Source organism: Centroberyx affinis, unplaced genomic scaffold (assembly GCF_046629955.1).
Source record: "Centroberyx affinis isolate AG114_WGS23_722 - 3 ecotype Tasmania unplaced genomic scaffold, CSIRO-AGI_Caff_v1 ptg000121l_1, whole genome shotgun sequence".
NCBI lineage: Eukaryota > Metazoa > Chordata > Actinopteri > Beryciformes > Berycidae > Centroberyx > Centroberyx affinis.
The window spans coordinates 233,193-257,500 of NW_027278822.1; the positions used below are offsets into that span (position 1 = coordinate 233,193).

The 24,308-nt window shown below is 43.1% G+C and overlaps 2 protein-coding genes and 1 non-coding gene across 4 annotated transcripts; 2 read left to right on the forward strand and 1 right to left on the reverse strand.

Annotated features, from left to right (window-relative positions):
• Positions 1-48: 48 nt before the first annotated feature.
• polg (polymerase (DNA directed), gamma) lies at positions 49-10,039 on the reverse strand. Of its 2 annotated transcripts, none has more exons than XM_071528431.1 (23): positions 9,967-10,039; positions 9,051-9,657; positions 8,577-8,772; positions 7,576-7,743; positions 7,263-7,409; positions 7,039-7,118; positions 6,731-6,913; positions 6,318-6,460; positions 6,039-6,162; positions 5,653-5,877; positions 5,364-5,481; positions 4,913-4,984; positions 4,497-4,616; positions 4,238-4,398; positions 4,066-4,119; positions 3,836-3,953; positions 3,528-3,663; positions 3,116-3,362; positions 2,829-2,951; positions 2,026-2,194; positions 1,236-1,444; positions 971-1,131; positions 49-186 (listed from the first exon to the last, which is right to left on the reverse strand). In XM_071528431.1, exons 2-23 carry the CDS (start codon positions 9,620-9,622, stop codon positions 122-124), a joined length of 3,591 nt encoding a protein of 1,196 aa, XP_071384532.1. In that variant the 5' UTR covers positions 9,623-9,657; positions 9,967-10,039; the 3' UTR covers positions 49-121. The 2 variants fall into 2 exon arrangements, with proteins under 2 accessions (XP_071384532.1, XP_071384524.1); XM_071528423.1 differs by having other exon boundaries at positions 4,910-4,984.
• Positions 10,040-10,263: 224 nt separating this feature from the next.
• trnar-ucg (transfer RNA arginine (anticodon UCG)) lies at positions 10,264-10,336 on the forward strand. Its single transcript has one exon. It is a non-coding gene; the product is annotated as a tRNA-Arg (tRNA).
• A 397-nt stretch (positions 10,337-10,733) lies between these two features.
• LOC139651446 (Golgi apparatus membrane protein TVP23 homolog A-like) lies at positions 10,734-12,714 on the forward strand. The gene is made up of 6 exons (XM_071528367.1): positions 10,734-10,864; positions 11,444-11,588; positions 11,836-11,925; positions 12,035-12,163; positions 12,433-12,561; positions 12,688-12,714. The coding sequence occupies exons 1-6, from the start codon at positions 10,734-10,736 to the stop codon at positions 12,712-12,714; spliced, it is 651 nt and encodes a 216-aa protein (XP_071384468.1).
• The last annotated feature ends 11,594 nt before the right edge of the window (positions 12,715-24,308 follow it).

Genomic DNA, 24,308 nt, shown 5'->3' on the forward strand with positions numbered 1-24,308 from the left:
ATGGGAAGCAAGTCCTCCAAGTTCTTCACTGACTTTCAGCTTGACCAGTTGCTGAGTGGCCTCCTGGTGACTGTGTGCATATATTGCAGCTCTGAGTTGCAGTAGCTTCTTCCACACCACACTATCTTCCTTTATCTAGAGAGCCTTTAGTGATGTCAATAATCTGGTATATTTCCAAGGCCTCACCTGTGGAAAGTTTGGACATATTGTTTACCATGATTATACAAAAAGAAAGCCATGCAAACAAGTCTGGATGTATGTGTTCATATTGTACACTGTTGTTTTTTAGAATGTTAGGGAATTGGTGTACTTTATTCAGAGGAAATATTTATATTGTATTTGTATTTCCAGCATTTGGAAATGACAGTTGTAGCTATGTAACATTGTACAGTTAAAGTTGTAGTTCATGACTTGTATTACCTACAATTTTTCAGTCATTACAAATTCAAATTTATATTCTGCACTATGTGAGATACTTTGTCAAGCAGTAAATATTTAATAAGAGCCAAAACATTGGAACATCCTTCCTTCTATGTTGTCTTTGCATGCTAACTTTGACATTACTAGCATAAATAGCATAATTTGCTATTAAAACAAAGTCCAGTGGTATGAAGCATTTCTGATTTCAAGTTTAGCAAAGCTAGAACTATATAGTAGTTGAGATGGCACCACCCTGAATATAAATCTCTGGCTACACTATGAGAAGTAGTAGATCTGAGGTCAGACCAAACCACAGACATGTTTAAACAGAAGTTCAAAACCTACCTTTACAGACTGGCTTTATCATAGGCACCACTGTTCTGTTTTTAATATTTTATTTTTCCTTCTTATTCTATTCCTTTTCTGTTGTGTAACTCCTCAATTTCCCCGTTTATGCACTTTTTTTTATCTCTAATGTGAAGCGTATTACACTGCAATTGACTGTACAAAATGTGCTATATAAATAAAGATGATGGAGTACAGGACTCACCCTGTGGGAGGTTGTATCTGCGCTGCAGGCCTGTGGGGTTGGAGGGCGTCACACAGTCCATGGTGACCTCCTTCCTCAGACACTGGTCAATGTCAACCGCACTGAAGAAGGCGACTGACTGGGGAAGGTCCTGCATGCCTAATGCGTGGGCAAACATACATCTGCAGGAGACGGGACCATAGGATTACAAATGCTGTGCGTTTCATCAACGATTCCACAGTGGAAGTTGTAGCAGGGTGAAATAAATCAGTTGCTGTATACAGACCTTGTCAGCAGGTTGGTGATCTGAAGGGCCAGTGCTGCTCGGTAACGGTCTTCGCTGCTGACCAGGTAACGCACCTCATCGTGAATGCTGATGCAGAAACGTCCGTCGATATCGTGCTCCTCAAAGAGCCACCTCATGGCCACCAGCATCAGGTGGAGGTAGTCCACCGCGGAGCTCTGGACCACCCAGTTCACTCTGCTGGTGATAAACTGACACAAAACACAGCAAGTTTCCCAAAGTGCTACACAGCAGTGCAAAGATCCTATTGTCCACAAATGTGGTTTGTTTCCATGACAGATGGTCATGGATGAGATGCACAGATGATCTTAAATATGTAACTTAATTTAAACTTTGCTTCTTAGGCTTGTTTAGTTTGCTATGGCAAATAACATAATGCATCTAAAATTGATGTCACACTTAAAGTATTTCCATTGTGGTCCTTGAATTCTAAACAGTGGCATGTAGGTGGCACTGGCAGCAGACATAGCATTTTGTGCAAGTATGCATATCACAGAACTGTGAGAGTCCTTATCATAGCAGTGTATTTATTGTCTATATTGTGTTAATTCCCATTAAACTGAAAGTGTGATGTAAGAAGCCAATCCCATGTCAGGAATCGAACTCGCTTGTTACTGAGTTGAAGTGCGTGTTACTGAGTGCGTTAACTGAAGCTGATGATAAATGGTGGTGGTATTGGAGAGGACATCCCCTCGGTTTGATCAGGTTTCAGTATTTTGTATTTTGAGAGCCTCAGTAACAGTGTTCCATAGTGTGGTTAACACCTCCTCACCTCATCCATAACTGCCTTGGGCTCCAGCGCTCTGCTAATCCTGCAGCCTAGAACAGGAGTGGCCGGCTGTGCTGAATGGGCTATATTCTCCAGCTTGTTGAACATCTCCGACTCCGTACCTCCAGCCCACAGACGCTGGCCGACCATATCCCACTTCCTCCGCCGAGAGCTGTAGGCAAAACAAAGATAAATAGATAGATAGATATAATTTTATTTATGTGTCACTCCTCAACGTACAGGTCAAACAGAGCAACAAACACAGTACCCCAAATAAAAAAAGGAGGTTGAGAACCACTCATTTAGAGTTATGAGACACAAAACATTAGAATATATATATATATATACATATGTACACACAAATATACACACACATAAGTACATACATTCATACAGACACATTGATACACACACAAAAAATAGGCCATATTACACACACACACACACACACACACACACACACACACACACACACACACACACACACACACACACACACACACACACACACACACACACACACACACACACACACACACACACACACACACACAAAGAAGAGGGGTCACATTATAAAACAATCTTAGTGTTGCATTATAAAATTTAGACACTCATGAATGAACGTCAGAACAAACGAGGGTGAGAGAAATCGAGGAACAGAGCAATCAAGAGGGAGAGGATGTGGGCGAGTATACCAATGCCTCTGAAAGGCAGAGACAGAAATACAAAATATGGGACAAACTATGAGGTTGTGGATGGTATCTGTTAAGTGTGGTGTTCATGTTAACTTTTACTTGCTCCCTCACCTCTGTGAGGCCAGTCTAGTGATCCTGCGTAACTCCTGCAGGGAGATGCTTCCATCTTCCTCCGTCTCCACCTCCACACCCAGCTCATTGACCAGCCAGTCGCCCTCCTCTGAGAGATGATATCTGACCAAACACACAACACACAAGCATGCTCAACTTCATCAGCTTTCGGCAAACAACTAATCCTGCAGTAACCAGTGTGCTATAAAACTAAAAATGTAAAAGAAAATGCACATACTGTTGCACTCACTCAAATCATACACAGTTATTCAATTCGCTGAGTGTACCTGCGTATGCCCTTGGTTATGGCGTACATCTGCCTGGCCTTATTGGCAGCCTCTGGCTGACTAAGGCGGTGGTTGAACTGCATCAGGAGCCTCTCAGCAAAGGGCTGACCTGCACCATAGATGCGTCCATAATTGAACACCTTGGCGTGCTCTCGGCTGATGCCCACGGTGTCGGCAGTGCGGCTGTGCAGGTCAGTGCCCTGGCTCTTCTTTCCCTGCAGGGTCATCCAGCCAAAGGCTGTGCAACCTGAACCCAGCAAAGTAAGGTTGGCATTAGATGCTGTGACTATGCCAAATTGGCACAAATAACAGAATTGATCACCCTTTACAACCCCGGTACATTTACTCATTGTATACGGTGATTTCATTTGGAGTAAACACCTAAGCAAGATTTGAAAGGGCCACATCTCACCATGCATGCCAGCAAAGTGGGCCTCTCCAAGCACAGCAGCAATCCACAGCTCCTGAGAGTCTACATCTGCCCCTACCAGGTGGTACCCAGGCGGCACCTGTACCATGGCCTTCAGCTCACTGCCCACCCGGTCCCGCTGTGGGGACAAAACACAGTCCGTACAAGAAAAAATCCTCTCTTGTCTGGTTCAGTCCAATCTGGCTGTTGATTTAGGAAGTCTCCTTGAATCAATTTAGTAGTCCTAATTAGACATACCATGATATACTAAGATGCAAATTTTAGATTTATGCTTGTTTTCTGCCTCTTACCCGTGCATTACTGGCAGTCAGCCATGTTGGCTCCACGGCCCTGCGCGTTACTGTTCCAGCAGTGACGACCTGAGGCAATATGGCACCGTACTGCCCCTCGTCATCATACTCTTTATGCCTTTGGGAGATAAGAAGGTTGTCATTTACTGTAACTGATTTTTCAAAAAAATACAGGCTAGCTCCTTGTGTGTACTCAGAGAACTGAGGAGCGGGTGATATTCCAGACAAACCTGCTGACAGTGAGAGGAAGCTCTCCCTTTCGCAGCCAGACCACCTTCTGAGAGCTATCAAGAGACACAATAACAATTCATGCATTCACCATCTGGCTATAGCAATAAAACGGTAATGACTGTGATCTAAAGAGATAAACAGTAACTTTTTATGGTGGGAGCTGATGAGTACCTTATACGTTTATGGGCATTCCTCCAGAACGACATCATCTTGTTGATCTCTAGAGCACGTGCGGCATTGGTTCCACCCCTCCCTGCCCGCAGAGTACCATCCTCCATCTTGGACAGGAAGTCCTTCGAGAAAGGACTGCCAACATTGTTGTGATTACCATCCTGGAACACAAACATTCTGTTACAGACTGATTTGTCTTTATGCAGCCAAAATGTGGCTGCTTTTAGTTACTGAGGGGACTCTTAAGACATGAATTCACCTTATGAGGCAGTTTGAAAAACCAGCACCCGGGGATATCAACGTCATTGTGAGGGCCGTTTCCATGGTGATAGTGGCAGTGGCTCTCATCGGGGAGATAATGTGGATCTTGGACTTTTTGCTGCGAAAGAATGCAAAGCATGTTTCACAACAAATTAAAATCATTCAATTCAATGTTGTTATCCCTGAAATGAAATATCCCCCAGAAATGAAAATTTAAAAACAAAAGTAGAACAAAAAATGTAAGAGTGCAAGTAAGACCAAACAGTGCAATTCATTATTAACAAAAGTTGTAAAAAGTGATTTATGCTTAGAATTAAAGTGTTATGGTGTTAACACAGTCTAGGATGTAGGTCATTTATGAGTCATGTAGAGTCATAAAGGACCTAGAAGTATTAAGACCATTTTCCTCACCACGTTTTTCTTGGTTTTCATCATTCTGACTCCGTTTTCCTCTGTCAGGCTCTCCAAGCAGCCCAACTCCTCCACCTTAAGATAAATAAATGAAACACCTCTCTGTCAGGATATATAACAATCCAGACCCCGCAATCACTTCTATATAAACATCTTATCCAGTTCCACTGTAGACATGTGGGCGTGATGCAGGGGTTGCCATCAATTAACCCATATAATATTGCCACCTGTATTGCTAAGTGTGGGTGATCAGAGGGTGGGACTTGCACAGAGCATGTGAGCTCTGGTTCATTTATTAATCTAATCCAAGTCGGTGAAAGCTGCATTTACAGATTTGGTCAAGAGATGCCTGCATCACAACATAATTATTTCACCACTAGGGGGCTCAAGGGAAAAGAGTGCCTCTTATAATTACTACAAAATCTAGAGTAGATTTCATTATGAGCCCAATCACCTTCTGCCACACTGTGCTGTCTGTCATCATGAGGTCAACTGAGGGGTCGCAGTCCAGAGACTCAGGCTGCTCTTTGCTGTTCTGCTCACAATACTCTCTGTACACTCTCTCAATAGCTCTGTGGGACACAACATTGTCAATATGAGTACATACAACATATGCAGCCTGAATGTGGGACTAAATAATTTAACTAACATAAATATAAAATGTCCAGGAAACTATGATTCGCCTGCTAAGCTTATGAGATGATGACAAAGCACACGTTTTCCCTTGCACTGTGTGTTAGTACCTATGTGGGCACACAGGCCCTGCGTTTTCCTCCTCGGGATCCAGGTTATCCCTGCGGCCAGGTACCAGGTAGCCCCACCCATGCTTCTCTGTGTAATGCAGGGGGAAGCCATCCCACGTCAGACCCATCAGCTTAGGAGTCAGTCTCATCTGTAGACTGATCAGGCTGGCTCCAGGTGACCAGCTGTCCTCCTGAGACATCTTCTCACACAGCTTACGATACCACCTGATGACGGAGTAAGGGGGGTGATACAGTGAAAAAGGAAATTATTAAAACAGAAATAGAAAGAGGAGGAAGAAATGGAGAGGAGAACAGACAAATCAAATAAAAGGAAGTAGAAATTAAAACACATTGGAAGGCTGTGTGGTGTTAGGGAGTGATCTTACCCTGGATGCCCAGGCAGATGCTGCCTTCTCTTGGGCAGTCGGTCCACTGTCTCCTTCAGTTTCTCCACAGCCAACCTGCTGGGGCAGGGCCCTGCCATCTCCTCTTCAGAAGGCGGACCTGGGTCTAATACCACAAAAACACTACTGAATTACCTTGTCTGTTACTTATTCGGGATCTTTGTGCATGGAGGTTAAAATCATTCATCTAAAAACAGCCCTTTTAAGAGAAAGAGGCATAAGATTTGCTTTCAACTGTATATCTGGGTTTTGAGCTCATACCCTCTTCCCAGTCTGGAAGAGGAGTAGAGGCTTGTGTTTCAGCCTCCTTTTTGGATTGTTTCTTCTTGCTGGCTGTCACTTTCTTCTGCTTGAACTTCTGCACATCCCAGTCAAAATCCCAAAGCCAGGGGTCTTCTTTGTATCTTACAGAAAAAACAAAATATATAATTTAGTGGATGTTTTTATCCAAAGAACCTTAAAAGAATTTACAGAACCACAGATTTAGCATCAGTCTATCATCATTATCTTATCACACACTCTTGTACCTGAACATACACAAACTGTTGAAATAATCACAATGAGCACAATATACTGCATTCAGAGGTTTTGTGTATAATAACCACTAGGCTCCTTCCTTGCAGTCACACAATTACTTCTTGGAGCCTGGGGTGATGAAGCAGTGCTCTTCTCACCTGTCGTCCTGCAGGAGCTGGCAGGCATCGTCTGCTAGATTCATCAGAGACTTCTTCATCTCTCTTTGGAGCTCTTCATATGTGTCCTGGGAATCCTCCAGGTACCGCCCCCAGTTCTGATTGACAGGAAGGTAGCTCACGCCCATCTCCAGCATTCCTGCAAACGACACTGGATGAGGACACCTTATAAAAGACAGAGGGGGGAAATTAATTGATCAGTTAATGCGGTAATGTGAGCACTGCAAGATCATATTCTTGGCTACAAATGAGAGTTAAAAGTAAAGGATTTGGGGTAGGAATTTACTGACCTCTCCATGTAGAGGGGCAGCTGTTCTGTGAAGACTTGATGAGTGGCCTGGACATCCAGGGCGCAGTACTGCATTAGCTCCTGTAGGGGGCAGCAAAGGCGTGATTACTGGCCAAATTGTACTTGGAGACGACTGTGAGTCATTGAACACCATAGAACCTAATAATATGAATAAATTTGGCTCATGATTACTGACGGAGAGAGGATTTATCAGGAACCTCTCACCTGGAAGTTGTTCCTGACATCCATCATGCTGCCCTTTACAAAGGTCTCTCTGGCCTCCTTCTGCAGCGGCTGCCCCCCCACGTACAGAGCATGGACGTCAGCCAGGTTATTAATGCTGCTAATGTTCACCCAGTCCCAGGAGCCGATCTGTACACACAAACACCATGTTACACTGGTTACACCGAGTTATTAATGCCAAAAGCAAAGCAATACCTAAGCTATAACTCCTAACACTTCCAGCAAAAGGGAAACTGCAACATTACCACTGATCATGTGTGCTGCAGCTGAAAAATGCAGAGAAAAGGACACAAACCATTGGGCCCTCTCTCTTCTGTTCCACTTTCTTCATGTGCTCCTTGACCTCCTGGACACCCCTCCTCTTGCCCAGCTTACTGGCCATCCACAAGGTGCGCTGGAATCCGGTCAGCCCAGAGATGGCCATGTGGAGGCTCATGGTGTCCAGGAAGCGTACCTTAGTAGCCTTCAGGGAAGAAAACATGTTTTCTCTGAAATGTACATGAGCTCTAATGTGAGACACGGACAGACACACGCTACACAGCGCTTTTACTCAGGTGAATCATATCAGGATTGGGGCCATTCATGAACTGAACTGAGAATACATGGCAAATTCAATTGAACTGGAATTTGCCATGTATTCTCAGTTCAGTTCTATTTCCTGTCATTCCAATCCAATTCCAATTCCGTTTCCTTAGAACTGGGTGACATTCCAGTCCTAAGGAAACAGAATTGGAATTGGATTGGAATGACAGGAAATAGAATTGAATTTCATGGAATTCCACTTCTAAGAGAGGTTGTCTTGACTTGCTAAACATTATAAATCAAACATTATGAATCAAATAAGAAACAGTTAAACAAATCAAATACATTCAATCATAATGTATTTATTATGATTACATGTGATGCATCAAATACCACCTGAAACGTTCCTTTAACATTTTATTATATTCAGTATTGATAATATACAACACTACATGTAATCTCAGATATGTGGTAAGAAAAAAACAAAAAACATGGCATTTCACAGAATTTCAGTGAATTAAATTCAACTTCCTGAAATTCCAATTCAATTCCAATTCTGTTTCCTGTAGGTTTTTTTTTAAATTCCAATTCCAACACCAATTCCTCAGGTGAGTTCATTTATGAACTGACCCCAACCCTGAATCATGCAACCAGGATGCAACTCAAAACAAGAAAAGGAGAGAATAAAAGTCAGTAAAGAAAGAGCAAAATGAGAGGAATGTATGAACAACCAACCTATGAACCTAATAAACAAATCACCCTATGAATACTTACCCTTAGCAGGTATTGCTCCTTAATGTGCGCCCGGTCAAAGCTGACATTATGGCCCACTATCAGCCTCTCCTTCCACTGACCCCCTGGAGCACGGACGGAGTTGATAGGTGTCTCCAGTGGGATGAGGTCAGCTAGGGTCAAATGACTGGACCAGGAGTACCTCTCTTCAATCAGACGCTTGCTGCACCAGGAGTACCTAGCAAGATAAAAGTGAGAGATAGTTTGGAAAGGAAATCAACCTGCCTGCTGAATATTTACATCTGCTCGCCATTTGGTGGACACTTCCCTAAAATGTCTTACAGTTCCATGTGTATGCATACATTTTTTAGCATAGGTAGCCTTAGTGGGACAGTGGACAGTGTTAGTGCCATTCTCTACCCATTAAGCTTAACATCTCCCCTGTGACCTTAATGAAAACAACGTGCAGTTTGACAGTTTCACTCTCTTTCTTCACAGTTCTTTCTCCTTCCTCACCAGGCAGTGGGAGACAAGGCGACAGCCAGCGTGGGACAGTGTCCCTCCGTCATGCACACCTCCACATCAAACACCAGTGCTGACTCATCTGGGAAGTCCACCCTTCGGCTTTCCCCATCTGGGCCGTAGCAGGTCCAGCCCACCTCCCAGGCCCACTCCTGAGGCATGGGAGGCAGCACGGCCTGCTGCAGCTGCCTGGCAGCCTCCAGGTAGGGAAGGCTCTGCGTCTCGGCCAGGACGCGGAAGTGTTCATTGATGTCTTTGCCATACATTGGGGGAAGCTTCAACTCCACATCTGGCAACAGTGAGGTCTCCTTCTCCCACAGCTGGTGCTTCTGCAGGTGCCTGATGCTGCGCTGCACCTCCGCCTCTCCGTACTCCGGCTCCAGCCCTCTAAAGATCTGCTCATGTAGGTTCCTTGACAGCATCTGGATGTTAAGGGGGTTCAGGCGGGTCTCTCCAGAGCCATGCCCCTGGAGAGAGTGAGGCTGGGTGGAGTAGAGGGAGCGTAGCCTCGTCCATTGGACTGACGAGAGAGGGATCCGCACAGGACAGCGCAACACATGCAGCATCACCTCTAGGGCCGACAGGACACTGACAGCACTCACTGAAAGACAACACAGTATTTAACCAGCTACCCAACTGTTAAACAGTTCAGATAACGTTGCATACATAGTAAAAAATAGTATCTAAGTTACTGTTCCACAGCTATACAATCCACAGTTACAATCAATCACTGTCCAAAGTTACTCGACCATCAATATCACCTCTTAATGTTTACTAACAGTTGGCTGGTTCACCCAACGGCACCGTGGCTACTAAAAGCTAACAATAAAAAGCAGTAAGAACAGCAACAGCAAAATAAAGTCACGGTAACGTTATTTGAGTCGATAAAAGCACAAGAAAGACACTTCACCTGATTTGTCTTATCAGATGTAATACATTTCAGTCAAGTTTCAATGTGCTCCGCAGCTAACAAACGTTACCACTTGGCGTTGTAAGACCAAGTGAACCGAAGTGTTGGCGACCCCCAGCGGCACGGAGGACTCGGCTCCGCTTTGTAGCCTACAAAACAACAAAATCATTAGATTGATATACAGTTTGTATCACTGGCAAATATCACAGAAACACTAACATGGACATTTTTTTTCACTACGTTGTCATAACGTTGTCTATTATAACAAATTACATTTACCACATAGACTCTATCGGCGGCCGCGTGGCCTAATGGATAAGGCGTCTGACTTCGGATCAGAAGATTGCAGGTTCGAGTCCTGCCGCGGTCGATTCTTTTAAAGTTATCGGCATCATTGTATTGGTTTCACCGTTGCGTTTAACCAATTTGCACCTCGAAATTCACCTTCCGCTGTCGAAATATGGCTGAAACCTTGCAGAAATCTGACTAGGCGAGGGAGCTGTGTTTTGTAGCCAGTGAATGAACGGTACCCATGTGTGTCTGTACATTTTTAAATGGAGCTTCCTGATGTGGATGTGAATGTAGGGAGCGTTGTCGGTGTCGGTCTTATTTCATTGCAACACCTCGTTTATTCTAGCACCACAATAACGCGATAGTATAGCGACGCATCACATCGACATAAATGGTACGCTTTGTTTTACACATCTACAATCATCATTTTTTTTGTATGTGTCTTTGATGTTATTGTGGTCGGCTATATTCCTAGGATGGGTCTGTTCAATCGGCTGTTGTGTTTTGTCCTTGCTTTATTTCAGGCGATGGCGGATGACACCGAGGATGTTGAGTTGGACTTTGCTGCTGATGAGGAGGAAAGAGCGCGGAGAAGCGCAGTGATACGGTACACTGCAAACAATATCCATCATAACAAAGCATTTAATCTAGCGCTGAGTATTAAAATCCTATCTAGAAAACAAGGAGAAAATGTGCCAGTGGGGTGAGATAATTTCACTAATTTCAAATCCAAATCAACGTCTTTCAGTGTTTTCCTTGAATCAAGTGACATTTTGTTGACACTAGTGAAATTATCTGCCTCATTCTGCTTCCTTTCCTTTCTTGAGAATCCCTGCAACAGCTGAAACTGCATTGGAAACAAGTGCAATTCTCTCATCCAATGGACAGAATTTTTTCACTTGTTTTAAGGAAAATTAGATTTTAAGATAAGATGATACCAAGCAGATCATTACAGGACTCCTCCTTGTCTCTTTCTGTGCTGTGGGCTATAGATTTGCTTTACAACTAAGTTACACCCGATGTCTCTGCTGTCTCTGTCTACACTAACCTCATCTGCTTCACTGATATTTTATGTGATAGTGTGTGACTGTCATCTTCTCTGACCATAAACTCCCTAAACACACTGTATGGTAGACAGTGTATTGAATTCTCACCAGGGTTTCTAATCACGGCCGTTTGATTTCAGACACCCCCTCGCTTCCTTTTTCCACCTGTTCTTCCGGGTCGTTGCCATTGTAGCCTATCTGCTCTGTGACTGGATCAGCAAGAACTTTGCCTCCTGTTTTGTCCTGATCATCACTCTGCTCTCTTTTGACTTTTGGTCTGTCAAGGTGAGAGGTCAGAAAAGCTTCTCTCTCTCTCTCTCTCTCTCTCTCTCTCTCTCTCTCTCTCTCTCTCTCTCTCTCTCTCTCTCTCTCTCTCTCTCTCTCTCTCTCTCTACATCTTTCCCCTTTCTGTGTGTCTCTTCTCACTTTTTCCCTCTTTGTGCACTCACACGCATCCCATCAACTATTTTTTGGTATCACTTTCTTTCACTTCTTCTTATACTCCTGTTTTCCTTATTCATGTGTGTTTCAGAATGTGACCGGCAGGCTGTTGGTGGGGCTGCGCTGGTGGAATCAGATCGACGAGGACGGAAAGAGTCTCTGGGTGTTTGAGGCCAAGAAGGTGAGACACCGCCGTAGTTGTACGCTGATTTGTGCGTATAAATAAACCCACTGGGGTACTAAGGTTAGTGTGTGTGTGCGTGTGTGTGTGTGTGTGTGTGTGTGTGCAGAACTCCCAGGGCCGTAGCATTGGCACGGAGGCCGAGGCCAGGATTTTCTGGCTCGGTCTGATCATCTGTCCTCTCATCTGGACCTTCTTCTTCTTCACCTCCCTCTTCTCCCTGAAGATCAAATGGCTGGTGAGAAACATGCTGAGGCTCATGCACATATTGATATACAGTCTCTCTATCACTATCACACTTTTTCTCTCACACACACACACATCTATCTTCTATCTATCTATCTATCTATCTGTCTATCTATCTATCTATCTGTCTATCTATCTATCTATCTATCTATCTATCTATCTATCTATCTATCTATCTGTCTATCTATCTATCTATCTATCTATCTATCTATCTATCTATCTATCTATCTATCTGTCTATCTATCTATTTATCTTTCCCAGGCGCTGGTAGTAGCCAGCATCTCTCTTCAAGTGGCTAATCTCTATGGTTACCTCCGCTGCAAGGCGGGGGGGCAGGAAGGCCAGCCTCCAGAAACACACTCTTTCATGGGACAGCACTTCCTGCAGCGTGTGAGTGACCGGTAGCAGCATTTAGCATTTACAATGTGTGTGTGTGTGTGTGTGTGTGTCTGTGTGTTCATTAGAACATGCTGAGTAAACTGAGTGACTCACAGATAATTTCTCTCTCTCTTGCAGCCAGACATCATCTTTGGAATACTGTGAAGATTACCTCCTGTAATTATACAGCCACTCTTCTGTCAGTGTGTGTGTGTGTGTGTGTGTGTGTGTGTGTGTGTGTGTGTGTGTGTGTGAGAGAGAGAGAGAGAGCGACAGAGAGAGAGATAGACAGAGAGAGAGCGCGACAGAGAGTTCCCTCATCTCCAAAGTTTCCACATACTGCATCTACTTGAATTGCTTTGTGCCTTGTGCATGCCTTTGTTTCATGCTGCTGACTGTGTTCACAAGTTGCCCTTGGATTGGTCTGGCTATTAATCCATTGCCATGTCATTGCCTTTCTCTCTGATGTCAATAAAAGACGATCGCATTTTATATTTTTGTAGTCAGTGAATATTTTTCTTGTCGAACATCACAGTTGTTGGATGAACACCACATATCTACAATTAAAAGAACCAAAAAATGTGTATAGTAATTGTATGGTACTTTCATATCCATTCACACACACACACACACACACACACACACACACACACAATAGCTCTGGCCCTGTTTCTTGGAGACTGATGTACTTGTTCTGTCTCTTGTTGTCAGTTAAAGCACTCGGTGACAAACCTGTTTATTTAAAGCGATCTATATATAAATAGAGTCAAAATAGGATGTAGGCTACAGAGGGCCACATCTGATGTCACTATCCCTTGTGTTATTACACTAGAAATAAACTTGGCCCATATGCTGGAGTTAAAGGGGGTTACTGAGAGTTGGTGTGTCATTGGAGTTATCCAGTGGGCATTTCTTCTCTCAGATGTTTTACTGAATTAGCTCCACTACTCCTCCAGAAGCCTGAACAGGAAATGTTAAGCAGAACCTCCCTGCACTCGTCACCGATGAGACCGAGACTCAACTGAGTTCTGAAAGGAAGCTGCCTGGATGTGAAGTATTAGTAACAACTGAGCATGTTAATGATCATTAAAATTTGATTAGTATGTCAATATTTGTAATCTTCAGTATGTAGGCGATCCTGTGGCAAATTGGTTCCATATTTCTTATGGAACCCAGGAAGAATAATGTGTTATCTTGGGAAATACTGATCCAAATGAACAAAAGGAAGAGTTGGAGTAATTTGAACCACACTAAATCTTGCAATTATTAATTATTAAATTATGGAATTATTAATTTAACACAAAATATATATGTAGTTAATTAATTAATTCAGCTAGTGTTTAATAAAAAAAAAAACTATGATAATAGACACCTGGTAGTTAAAAAAAACAAGTTTTTACAATGTCAAGTCAAATTGCATTTAGTAGGCTATATGAAATTTTCTGTTCTACAATAAAAAATAAATTTCTGAAAATGTATCCCCTTGCACCATCAGCATGACTCTGTCTAAGCTGTAGGTACAAGCCAAAGCCAAAGGTAGTTTGAATTCCTTGGGTCACACAACTTTATTCAAAACATTATATGGGGAAGAAATGGTCCATTTGTCACTGGGCAAGTTGAACCAATACATTTTCAATGGGGAAAAATGTATATAGCTCCAAATGAATAAACTAGATGTAACATTTATTTCCAAGAATATATGTTGTTCATAAAGATGGTGATACACCGGAGCTGCTATAGACCGGTTTGTGGCACTTACAGCAGTGTGTGCTGTGCTGCCATCTCGGCAACCTGGAAAGTATAAGGTGGGTTTTTTTTTAGTTTTCCAAGATGTATCCCGGCACAAAATATGTGGTTCAACTCAACCCTGGAACTGAAGGCCAGATCTAAAATTTTCTAAATAAAATGTTACTCAGAATGGCTATTTATTTTAGACGATGAGATAAATAGCCTGAGTTGAGTCATTTATCCCAATCTTGTTAAGTTCTTTTGTGTGACCTTCTATGCCTTTATACTGCCGGTACACGTTAAAAGACGTAAATATCATCAGATTGTGTGAATGACCCTAATATTTCCTTCATCGTTATGGTCTCAGTATGATCAAGTCACCATGTTACTACTCTAGAAACATTGGCTGCTGCCCATACTTGTTTCAGATGGTCTAGATTTGGAGGGAACTGCAGCTCAAAACGCGCACCGGGTGTTCACACTATGGACCGAGAAGGACCCCGAAACTCTTGACCGTGGCCCCTGGTTCTCCATCATCACCACATACAAACACCTCACATCTAAGATCGTATACCGAGATAGTTCACATCCTCTTCCAGCCTACGGAAAACCCTTGTCTGCTAGACCAGAACAGCGTAGGGGCGGGAAACCATCACGCGCATGCGTACAGCTGTCCAAAATTAGAATACGAACAAATCAAGTCAAGTAACAGGCTTGCTAGCTAATGTATACAGCAGCTAATGTATGCAAGGACCTTCGTGAATATTCATTATATCAGACATATGCGCGAAACAGGAGCACCAGATACATAAACTAGATTTTTTTCCCACTAATTTAAAGAAGTTTGTGTCTCACGTGGCGATTAGCAGCTTACTAAGACGTTAAACATTACGCTTAGCTAATTCAAATGCGCCTTTTAATACGTTAGAAGCAGTCCAGGGTCTAGTCTACCTAACGGTATCCAAGCGAACCCGGAAGTGTGCAGGAGTGAGTCCTCTTGCTTGACCTGGATATTCACCGCTGCCGCCGCGCTCTCTGATTGGCCAGCCCGACAACCTGCTACTGGTATGACGTCAGTGCGGGAGAGAGCGAGTCGCCAGTAGAGGAAGCGCGCAGGCAGGAGGAGAGAGGCAGAGCCTGGCTGACTGGGGAGGAAAGCGGACTTAACTGGGAGCAGGGAGCAGCGCGTCCGTCCAGAGGGGCCCCCGATGTTAGCGCTGAAACAAAAAAAAAAAGATCATCTGGGGAAAATTCATCCTGACACACATTTGAGGACATTTGTCTCCAGATTCTGCGTTGGCTCTGACACAGGTAAGGGCGCGACTGAATCTAGACAGCATTTTGCATTAAAATTTACCAGCAAGGGATTTGCTCCCATGCCATGTCCATGTCTCTAATGACGAGAATATACAGGGGCACGGATGATGCTTCTTCAATGATACTTTACATTTTATTTTATTTATTTAAAAAAGAAGAAGAGCTAACACATTATTTAATGGTCAGAAATCCCCTTCCATGTCATTTAAGATGAGGGAGTAGCTACTTGCGTCCATAAACGGACAAAACCCCATGTTCTCTGAAGTGCCAGAACAATATAACAGGCTCTTCGGCCTATTATTTCGATCAGTAACAAATTGGATTCTGAAATAGCTTATGGGGGAGTTGTACCCCTTGTGATGTGAAACAGCCTGGTTTTAGAAATAGGCCATTTGCAACTCTCATTAAAAGTAGGGATACATTGCCCTCAGGAGCACCAAAAAAAGCCAAAAGCAACTTAAAGGCATATAATCAGCTTCTTAAAAGCCAATTTAGGTTGAGTTTGGGGTCTCAACGGAGTCAGCTGTTGATGTTGGGATATGATTTACCTGCTGCACCAAAGGGCCATTTCTTTACTCCCTGCTGATCTGGTTCATGGCCATGGTCATGTCTTCATTCCGGCCCAGTCTACTCACACTTTGACGGTTCATGATCACTCCAGTTTGTCTGCGAGGCCTAAAGCATACACAATTTATCCAACTGATAATGATAATAAGAATTGTGTTGCTTCATATCGCCAACTTCTGTAAGCCTAAATACGTGTGTTTAGATTTAAAGATTATTTATTTTTGTATTATAAACGAGCTTTGTACGCCGTTCTTGACCATTATAAATGTATAGGACTAAAATAGAGCCAGTCATTCATTCTGAGTGGAATTTAAATTATATTAATTTGATAAAAGCACACGGGGTGTAGGCTAAACCATTAGTCATAATACTTACCTTAGTCTTAAAATAAAATTTAAAAAAAACCCGTCTCGTAGCCTACATTAGCGTCAAGAGAATAGCTGCGTAAACACACAAGATATAACCCTGTTCTCTCTAAAGTGGTAAATATATTCCAGAATTCAGGTGGATAGGCTATTTTGTATTATAGAGAAACATGATGATAATTGAGGGCAGAGACTAGAGTTTATACGGTCAAAAGCCCTGTGTCCGTACTTGCTTTTGAATTTTTTTTCAAAGTGAACCTTGCCAGCTTAAAACTAGATTTTTTTAAGTAGTCTCCGGAGTTTAGATCAATAAATATTTTGCTCTTTCTGCGTTGTAAATTACTATTGCCCGTTTTCCTTAAGAAATAACATAATTGGGTGTTAATGATAGGAGACTTTTGAGCAGAGCCTGTGATCTACAGTATAGGCCCCAATACGGTTGAGCACGTATCCTTAGACCTGTGGAAAGACCAAATAATGGTTTCCTTTCCTTACGAAGAAGTAGTAATCCTATAGCCTAATAATTTTTTGAAGGATGCTTCACAAATATCACCGCAAAACTGTGAGTCCATCTGAATTTTACAGGAACATAAAGTGCGATAAGGTCACTATAAACTCACCAGGCCTGCCACAGACACATTATACGGCTCTATACAGGAATATTATTGAGATTTTTCCTAGGGTTTGAAGGCTGTGTAGTCTTTGGTAATGTGTTGGCCTGCATCGAAATGTTTCATGATTCAAATCCAAACACATCTAATCAATTAGACCTGAAATCTATTCGACATTCTTTGTCTCATGAGGTTTTTTCGTGCTAAACTGCTGTTATTCTCCACTGCCTGAGCTCTTTAGCTGTGACTGTAAAAGTGCTGCAGAATGAGCTGATAATATATAAAGTCTACTAATCTACTGATCCATTTTTACCTCTTTCTAGATGTGTGATGCCAACACCAATAGGTTCCAGTGTGACGGTATGAAATGGGGTCGGTTTTTGTCTTTGGTTATCTAGCTGTATGAGTGTTAAATACCTGTCATAAAGCTAGATAACCGAAAGTAGAAATGACTTCCATAGCGTTGTGTTCAGTCCGTGATGAAATGGGGCCCACAGGCTTTACACTCACAACGACGGATTTTGACTTTAACCCCAAAAAGGTAAGGAACATGTTTGCTTTGTATCACCATTTCTACTGTTGGTTCAGAAAAATAGCATAAAAATAAACACTAACACTATTATAAAACTTAAAATAATCTCACTGATTTTGGCTGTTATATTAGGTACAAACATAACTTGCATGCAGTAGGCTAGTTAGGCTTCTAGGCCTTTTAGTAGTTTTTTATTTGCAGAATATGTTTACCCGCCTTTTAAATCTGACATTAATCTTAATGAGATAAATTCATAGTATAGGCTACACCATAGTAAGTAATACGCTCATGTCAGTTATATGCAGATAGGCTGTTTTACGGGGAAAAAACACACAAGTTAACACTCTTCTGACAATATAATTGTTTTTTGTTGTTTGGTTGGTTGTTGGGCTTTTGTATGCTCACGCCCGGAAGTCATAGTTTACCTCCTTTTCATTTACCAAGACACATGGACCAAGACACACCTTGGCTGTCCTTTGATCTCACTTCAGTTTGTTCTGAGGAGTCAAATCATTCCTGATTCAGTATACGAGCTGTGTTAACTCAGTAAGGCCCCACAGTCCTGTAATTTGCCTTTTTTGGGGCGGTTATCCATTGAGGCTGCAGGCCGGGAGCTGTCCATTCAGGCCCTCTGCAACATGGTGCTGAATGTTAAGCAGGTCACCCACTGGGGGGATGGAGCCAGGCTCACCGCCTCTCCACCACAGAGGGGCCAACCTGAAGCCTAAAGCAGGGAATCCCAAACTTTTTCATCTCACAAACCCTCAGATAGATACGCATGAGTCCACAGACCACTATTTCATAAGAGTTTGCCCCCGAGGAACGTCGTCCAAGAAGATTTTTGTTGATAGATATGATTTAGTAAAGAAATATCTAACTGTATTGTAGGTAAAGAGGTGGAAACAATGAAACCTATAAGATGCATCTTTATACAGCCTCTCATTGTGCTGAGCTCTAGTGAGTGAAATAACAGTGAAATTAAACTATTCCTCATTGTGCTGGGGACCTCCAGGAATCCCCTCAAGGATCCCTGCAGGTCCCCAGACCCACTTTGGGAACCGCCGACCTGCAGCTCTGCCCCTCCAGCTAAGACTGTTGTTCATATATCCTACCTACTGAAGCAGATCCTCTAGTTTTATCTCCCTCATTTTATAGTATCTAATTTATTTTTCTTTTAAGTGGATATTTTCCCTTTATTTGTTAAGAAATTAATAATCTTTTTTTTTTTTTAAACAGGGAGGCTTGGTTTACAACTGAAAGAAAAGAGTAGGCCCATCTAATGCTTTGTTCAGGCTCTAACGTCTGCAGGCCTGCTGATAATGAAGTTGAGTGGTGTAGCACCCTACACATACAGGGTTAAGAAAAACACTTGGCGACTGTATTTAAAGCTCTAGCGAGTCTTAGAGCCTCTAGGATACATTGTGTCCCGCCTCAATGAGAAGGGCAGGGCCATCCTGAAGACAGGATCTGAACTTTTCAACTTGGTACTTCAGCACTGTGCATACGCTCCGGCTACAGAATGCCACTCTGATTGTAAAGCCTAAAGAGCGCTAAAGTGAGATGAGTTTTCATTCACTCAGTTAACTACCTATTGCAGTAGAGCTTACTGTCAAACCGGGCTAATTGCTTCGTTTCAGAGAGAGATATTGGGTATGTGAAAAGGCCGTTGTCCGAGTCTTTTCCCAAGCTTTTCCTCCTGCTGTAGGTGGTGTGTGAACATGGTGTGCCCCCTTAATGAATGGGAATAAAAACATTTGAGAGTGTTTATTTATAGGATGGTCAGAAGCGTCCTTGTTTCGTCCTGGTTTCATCTACAATGCGAATGATTCTTTTCTTCCTCTTATTGCTTTGTAGTACACACACACACACACTCACACACACTCACGGTGTACACACACACACACATACAAATGCACCAGCATCACAAGGGGTTTGTTCTTTGAATGAGCAAAGCTAGCCAGAGATTTTGAAAGAGCTTGATTACTCGTTGATTTATCGAAATATATCAACCACAACTCTGCTGGTGCATGTGTGCGTGCATGCGTGTTTGTTTGAAGCAAAACAGTGATAACTACAGTGCAAAATGTGCTTTAAGTGTTTTATTCCTCTGTTTTGTCTCCTCCATCTGCTCTTGTTACAGGCTTCCTATTCACAACATTGAGTGATCAGGGATCCCTGAAAAGGGGGTAGAACCATCATTAAAAGAAAAACGAGGAGAGGGGAAAAAAAAACAGTCCGGAATTGCCACCTCCTCCTCCTCCCCCCCTACCCTTTTTACCCAGAAGCCCCTAATGCCATCTGTACTGCCAACGGGAGACACTTTGCCCGTGCCAGGAGGCGGACAAAGACCCTGCCGGATCCCTGGAGTATGGGCGCGCTGAGAGGAGCCATCTTGGGAGATGTTGCCGCGGCACCTAAGATGGCTGGGCTGGCACACGAGGTGAGTTGCATCATGGTTCTCTGTTGGGTACCAGTGGTGGGGGGAGGTGTGAGCGGTGGGCAGGAGGTAGGGAGGGGGGGGCAGGGGGGTACGGGGGGAAGAAGAGTTTCCCATTTCCTCCCCAGTCACACATGGCCTCTCCCTGCTCTCCTCTATCTTCTGCTCCTGCTAATTAGCAGTTAAGGGGTGATGTGAGGGGGGATGGTGGGCGAGGAGGGGGCTGGGTAGCAAACAAAATTAATGAGCTGGCACCGGTTGAAGGAAACCTGCCATCCTCTCTTGTCATGGTGCTTCTTTACTCCCCGATGTACAGCAGGCAGTGCAGAGAGGGGTAAGGTGGGCATATTCACTCTGGATATAATGTGCTGCCACTTGACATAATCGCTTGATTAATTAACGCAACACTGGTTTTATTATGAAATTCAGACAAAGATGTTTAGTACAATATGGTAAGGATCGTACTGTATTGAATCCCTAAGGTGACTTTTGGTGAGAGATGATAGGAGGGACGAGGTTAATTTTGCATATGAGAAATGACAATATTGATATTACCACTGGAATAATTATGATCTTACTTTTAATTTTCTGTATGAACAAAAGGTACTTGCCTTATCTAGCTTATCTACAAAGTGATTATTTTTGTGAAATAATATCAGCATTGGATATTGTAATTTTTTGCGATTGGAATCAATTATTATAGAATGATTTTCACCAGAAAATCAAGTGTTTCAGTTTTGTTTTTTTTTGCTAGCATTTCACTCGTGCTGTCTTTATCGTGTTAGAATACAATCTATGATTGTGTGTGTGTGCATGTCTTTGTGTGTGTGTGTAGTGGATGGGAGTTGCCATAATTAATTCATTTACAATATACAATTGCTACAGCTACTTAATTGCACATAAATAATGGCTGGGATAAACTGAATTTGTTGGAGTTCAAATATCGTCTAATGCTTTTCGCCTTAGACATTTAATACAACCCTTTGCTTTTAATATAGCTTATTTGATACCATCCAGTGGTATCAAATGTAACTGTACTTGTACAGCGCTGCACATGGTTAGGAACTTTATTTGACACACACAGACTCAAAAATGTCAGGCACAGCTACTGCAATGGAGCAAACAGAGACAGTATGAAGTTGACCGCCAAAAATCGAAGCCCCAAATCTTCTCAGTTCCATCTCTGCACTCTCTCTCTCTCTCTCTCTCTCTCTCTCTCCCTCTCATACACACACACACACACACACACTCACTGAGAACAAGCTTTAGCATGGCGTAACGCTGCCCTGTGCCCCTGGCGGCTCCAGCAGTAACCTGAAGCAGAGAAGAGAGACACGTGAGCATGTGTGTTCAGGGCCAACATGTGCAGCTGCAGTCCTCGTGTGTTAATGAACAGTGCCCTGCGTTTTCACATTATCATTCAGCCCCACTCTCTCTCCCCCCTCAATAGCTGTTTAGTCTCCACCCCCGCCCTCCAAAAAAGCCTGCTTTCCCACCATTGTGGGAGCCGGTGCTGCGGCGGGCCGGGGCCGGGGGGCAGGGTGGGAAAGACCCTCCAGACTAGACATGAGCAGATGCCTGAGACATTAGACTGTCGCGCGGATCACCAGGGTCGGGTGAGCCGCTGAGTTTTAATGTGCAAGTGTATGTGTGTTTGATATGTGTGTGTGATGGGAGGGGGGTGCAGTCCGGGCCCTAGAGTGCCACCTGACTGTTCATTAGTCTATTCAGCCTCCTCTGCATGTCTGAAAGGCATGGAGATGTTGTTTTCTGCTAAATGAGAGGGATTTTACTGGCATTAGAGATGCATTCATACATGATGTGCATGTGGAAGTGTGCGCTCAGGCCTTCACCGTTTCACACACTAAGGCATGGCCTGGCTTTTTACTGTGTCAGAGGTGTATTGCAATATTTAGATATATTTTAACACTACATAACAGTACATTTTCAGATTTTTGGTACTGGGAATCTGATTTAATTCAGCATTTAAACTTTTGCAGTGTGCCTGTCATCAGGAATGCACTCCTTTACCCCTTTTTCAATTTGCCAGCTGGATGCATTGGCGATGTTCTTAGTGCAAACATAAACTGCATATTTGTGTTGCCGGCAGGTTGCAGAAAGACAGACATCATGAAAATCTTCATCAAGACAGTTGGTAGTACAGTGTATCGCTGTGAATGACTCAGCTAAGGTGATGGGTGTGCCTAACAAGCCGAATGATGTAACCAGCGGATAATGATTATTAATGAGCCTCATACTGTACATGTACCTCTATGTGATATGTAAGGCATGTGCAGAAGACTTTTCCCTCTCTTTATTCATATAAAAGACTCAGAGCTGTCTTTATAATTGCATTTGTGCTGCTCATCTGTGATATACAGCGCATTGCTTCGGGCAGATTTGATAGAAGAGAGAAAGCAAGGTGAAGGCGAGGAATTAATCTTGAAGATAGCTTGCTCCTATGGTATGTCTCTGTTAGGAAACTCTGTGGTATGTCTCTCTGTTAGAGGAAACAGGGGAGGGAAGGGGGAGGAAATAATGAGATCACTGCTTTTGAAAAGTCAAACTGAAATAAAGATTGTTGCTTATCAAGACAGGGTTAAAGATAGACAGAGAGTAGGGAAATGTACGTATGGAGAGGAGGCAGGAGAGGGAGAGGAGGGATGTGGCACACTGTAGCACATGGGCAGCCATGTTTGAGTTTGAGCCTCTAGTGTCGCCTCTGCATTTACTGATGAAGTTGGACTTAGATGCTGTTAGCTTGTGCAGTCAGTGCCCCGCTAAAGCAAATTGCAGCCTTGGCATGGAGAGCTGGTGTGTGTGTGAGTGTGTGTGTGTGTGTGTGTGTGTGTGTTGGAGAAGAGTATGGGGGAGGTCGGTCTGCAACTCTGTGTGATAGCTGCGGCAGTCGACAGAGGCGGTGTGGTCAAAGAGAGGCGGTGACTGAAGCAAATTTATCAGCCACCTAAATGTATTCATACTCACTCTACCTGCTAGAAGACGAATCACTTTTTGTAGTATATGGAGAATGTGAAAATGAATGACATGCATGCACGAACAAATGAACAGAATATCACTCCGTCTAATGATTACTAAGACTTATACATCGGTAATTCTCGCTAATTGCAGTATGTGGAGGAGATAATAAGATCACAAATGAGTGAGAGGGAATCGACACAAAAAATAAAATATGCTGTCAAAGTGACCACATCTTGATGTTGATGTGACATTAAGGTGCTTAAGAGTATTTTAATCACCTCGGAAACAAAGAGAGTTTTCTATCAAGATTGTCTGTGATCGGACTGGCTGGACAGGGAGGTCAGGGGCTTCGAGACTCTGTCAGGAGGATTTAGGATTTTAATGTCCCCACACTAGAGATACCTCTAGTGGGGATAGTCAACTTAGTCTGAGGATGAACTTGAATATCCATTCATCAATTCCCTGTACATAACCATGACAGAAAAATACATGTCCCCCCAAAATATTGATGATTAGCTTGATGCTTCTTCTTTCTGGGCTGAAGCAGTTTGGATGATTGTTATTCATTATTTACTATATATGGCATTGGCTTAGTGCGATGGGAGATTTTCAGTGTGCGGGTGTGACATGATGAAGTGACAGTAGCCTCTGTTCCGATCCCATTCTGTGTGAGTGAAGCGGCGTAGCCATAGTAGCGATAAAATGTTAATACAATATAGCTCCTGGGTTACCTCTTTGGATTCTCCTCACTCTGTGTGGACACTATTAATGTTTTAACGGCTCTACTGTGATATATAAAGCCCGGCTCACAGGCCGCCCATAGTCTTGGATGAGGTCCAATGTGGGTCAAGCAAGCCTCATCAGGGCTCTTTAATGCAACTTTGGCCGAGACTAATCTAGTACAAAGCCCAACGTTAAGTATCTTAGAGGAAGATGGAGAGAAGTTTCTACATCCCAGGCTTTTCAGATTATGTCTGTTGGCGGTGGCATCCCTGAGTAGGGGTCCTGTGTGCTCCAATGAAAGTAGAGGAGAATTAGGTGACTGAGCCTTTAATACAGCAGTCCTTTGTAATCATATCAGGAGGAGATGAGGTTTTAGGGTGAGAAGAATTAGGGGGGAATCCTTGGTGTGACCTCTTTTTTTTCTGTGTTTTTTTACAGCACAGTAGACATATTCAGTACTCTATACGGTTTGTGATGATTGTACTCGAACAACAGCTTTC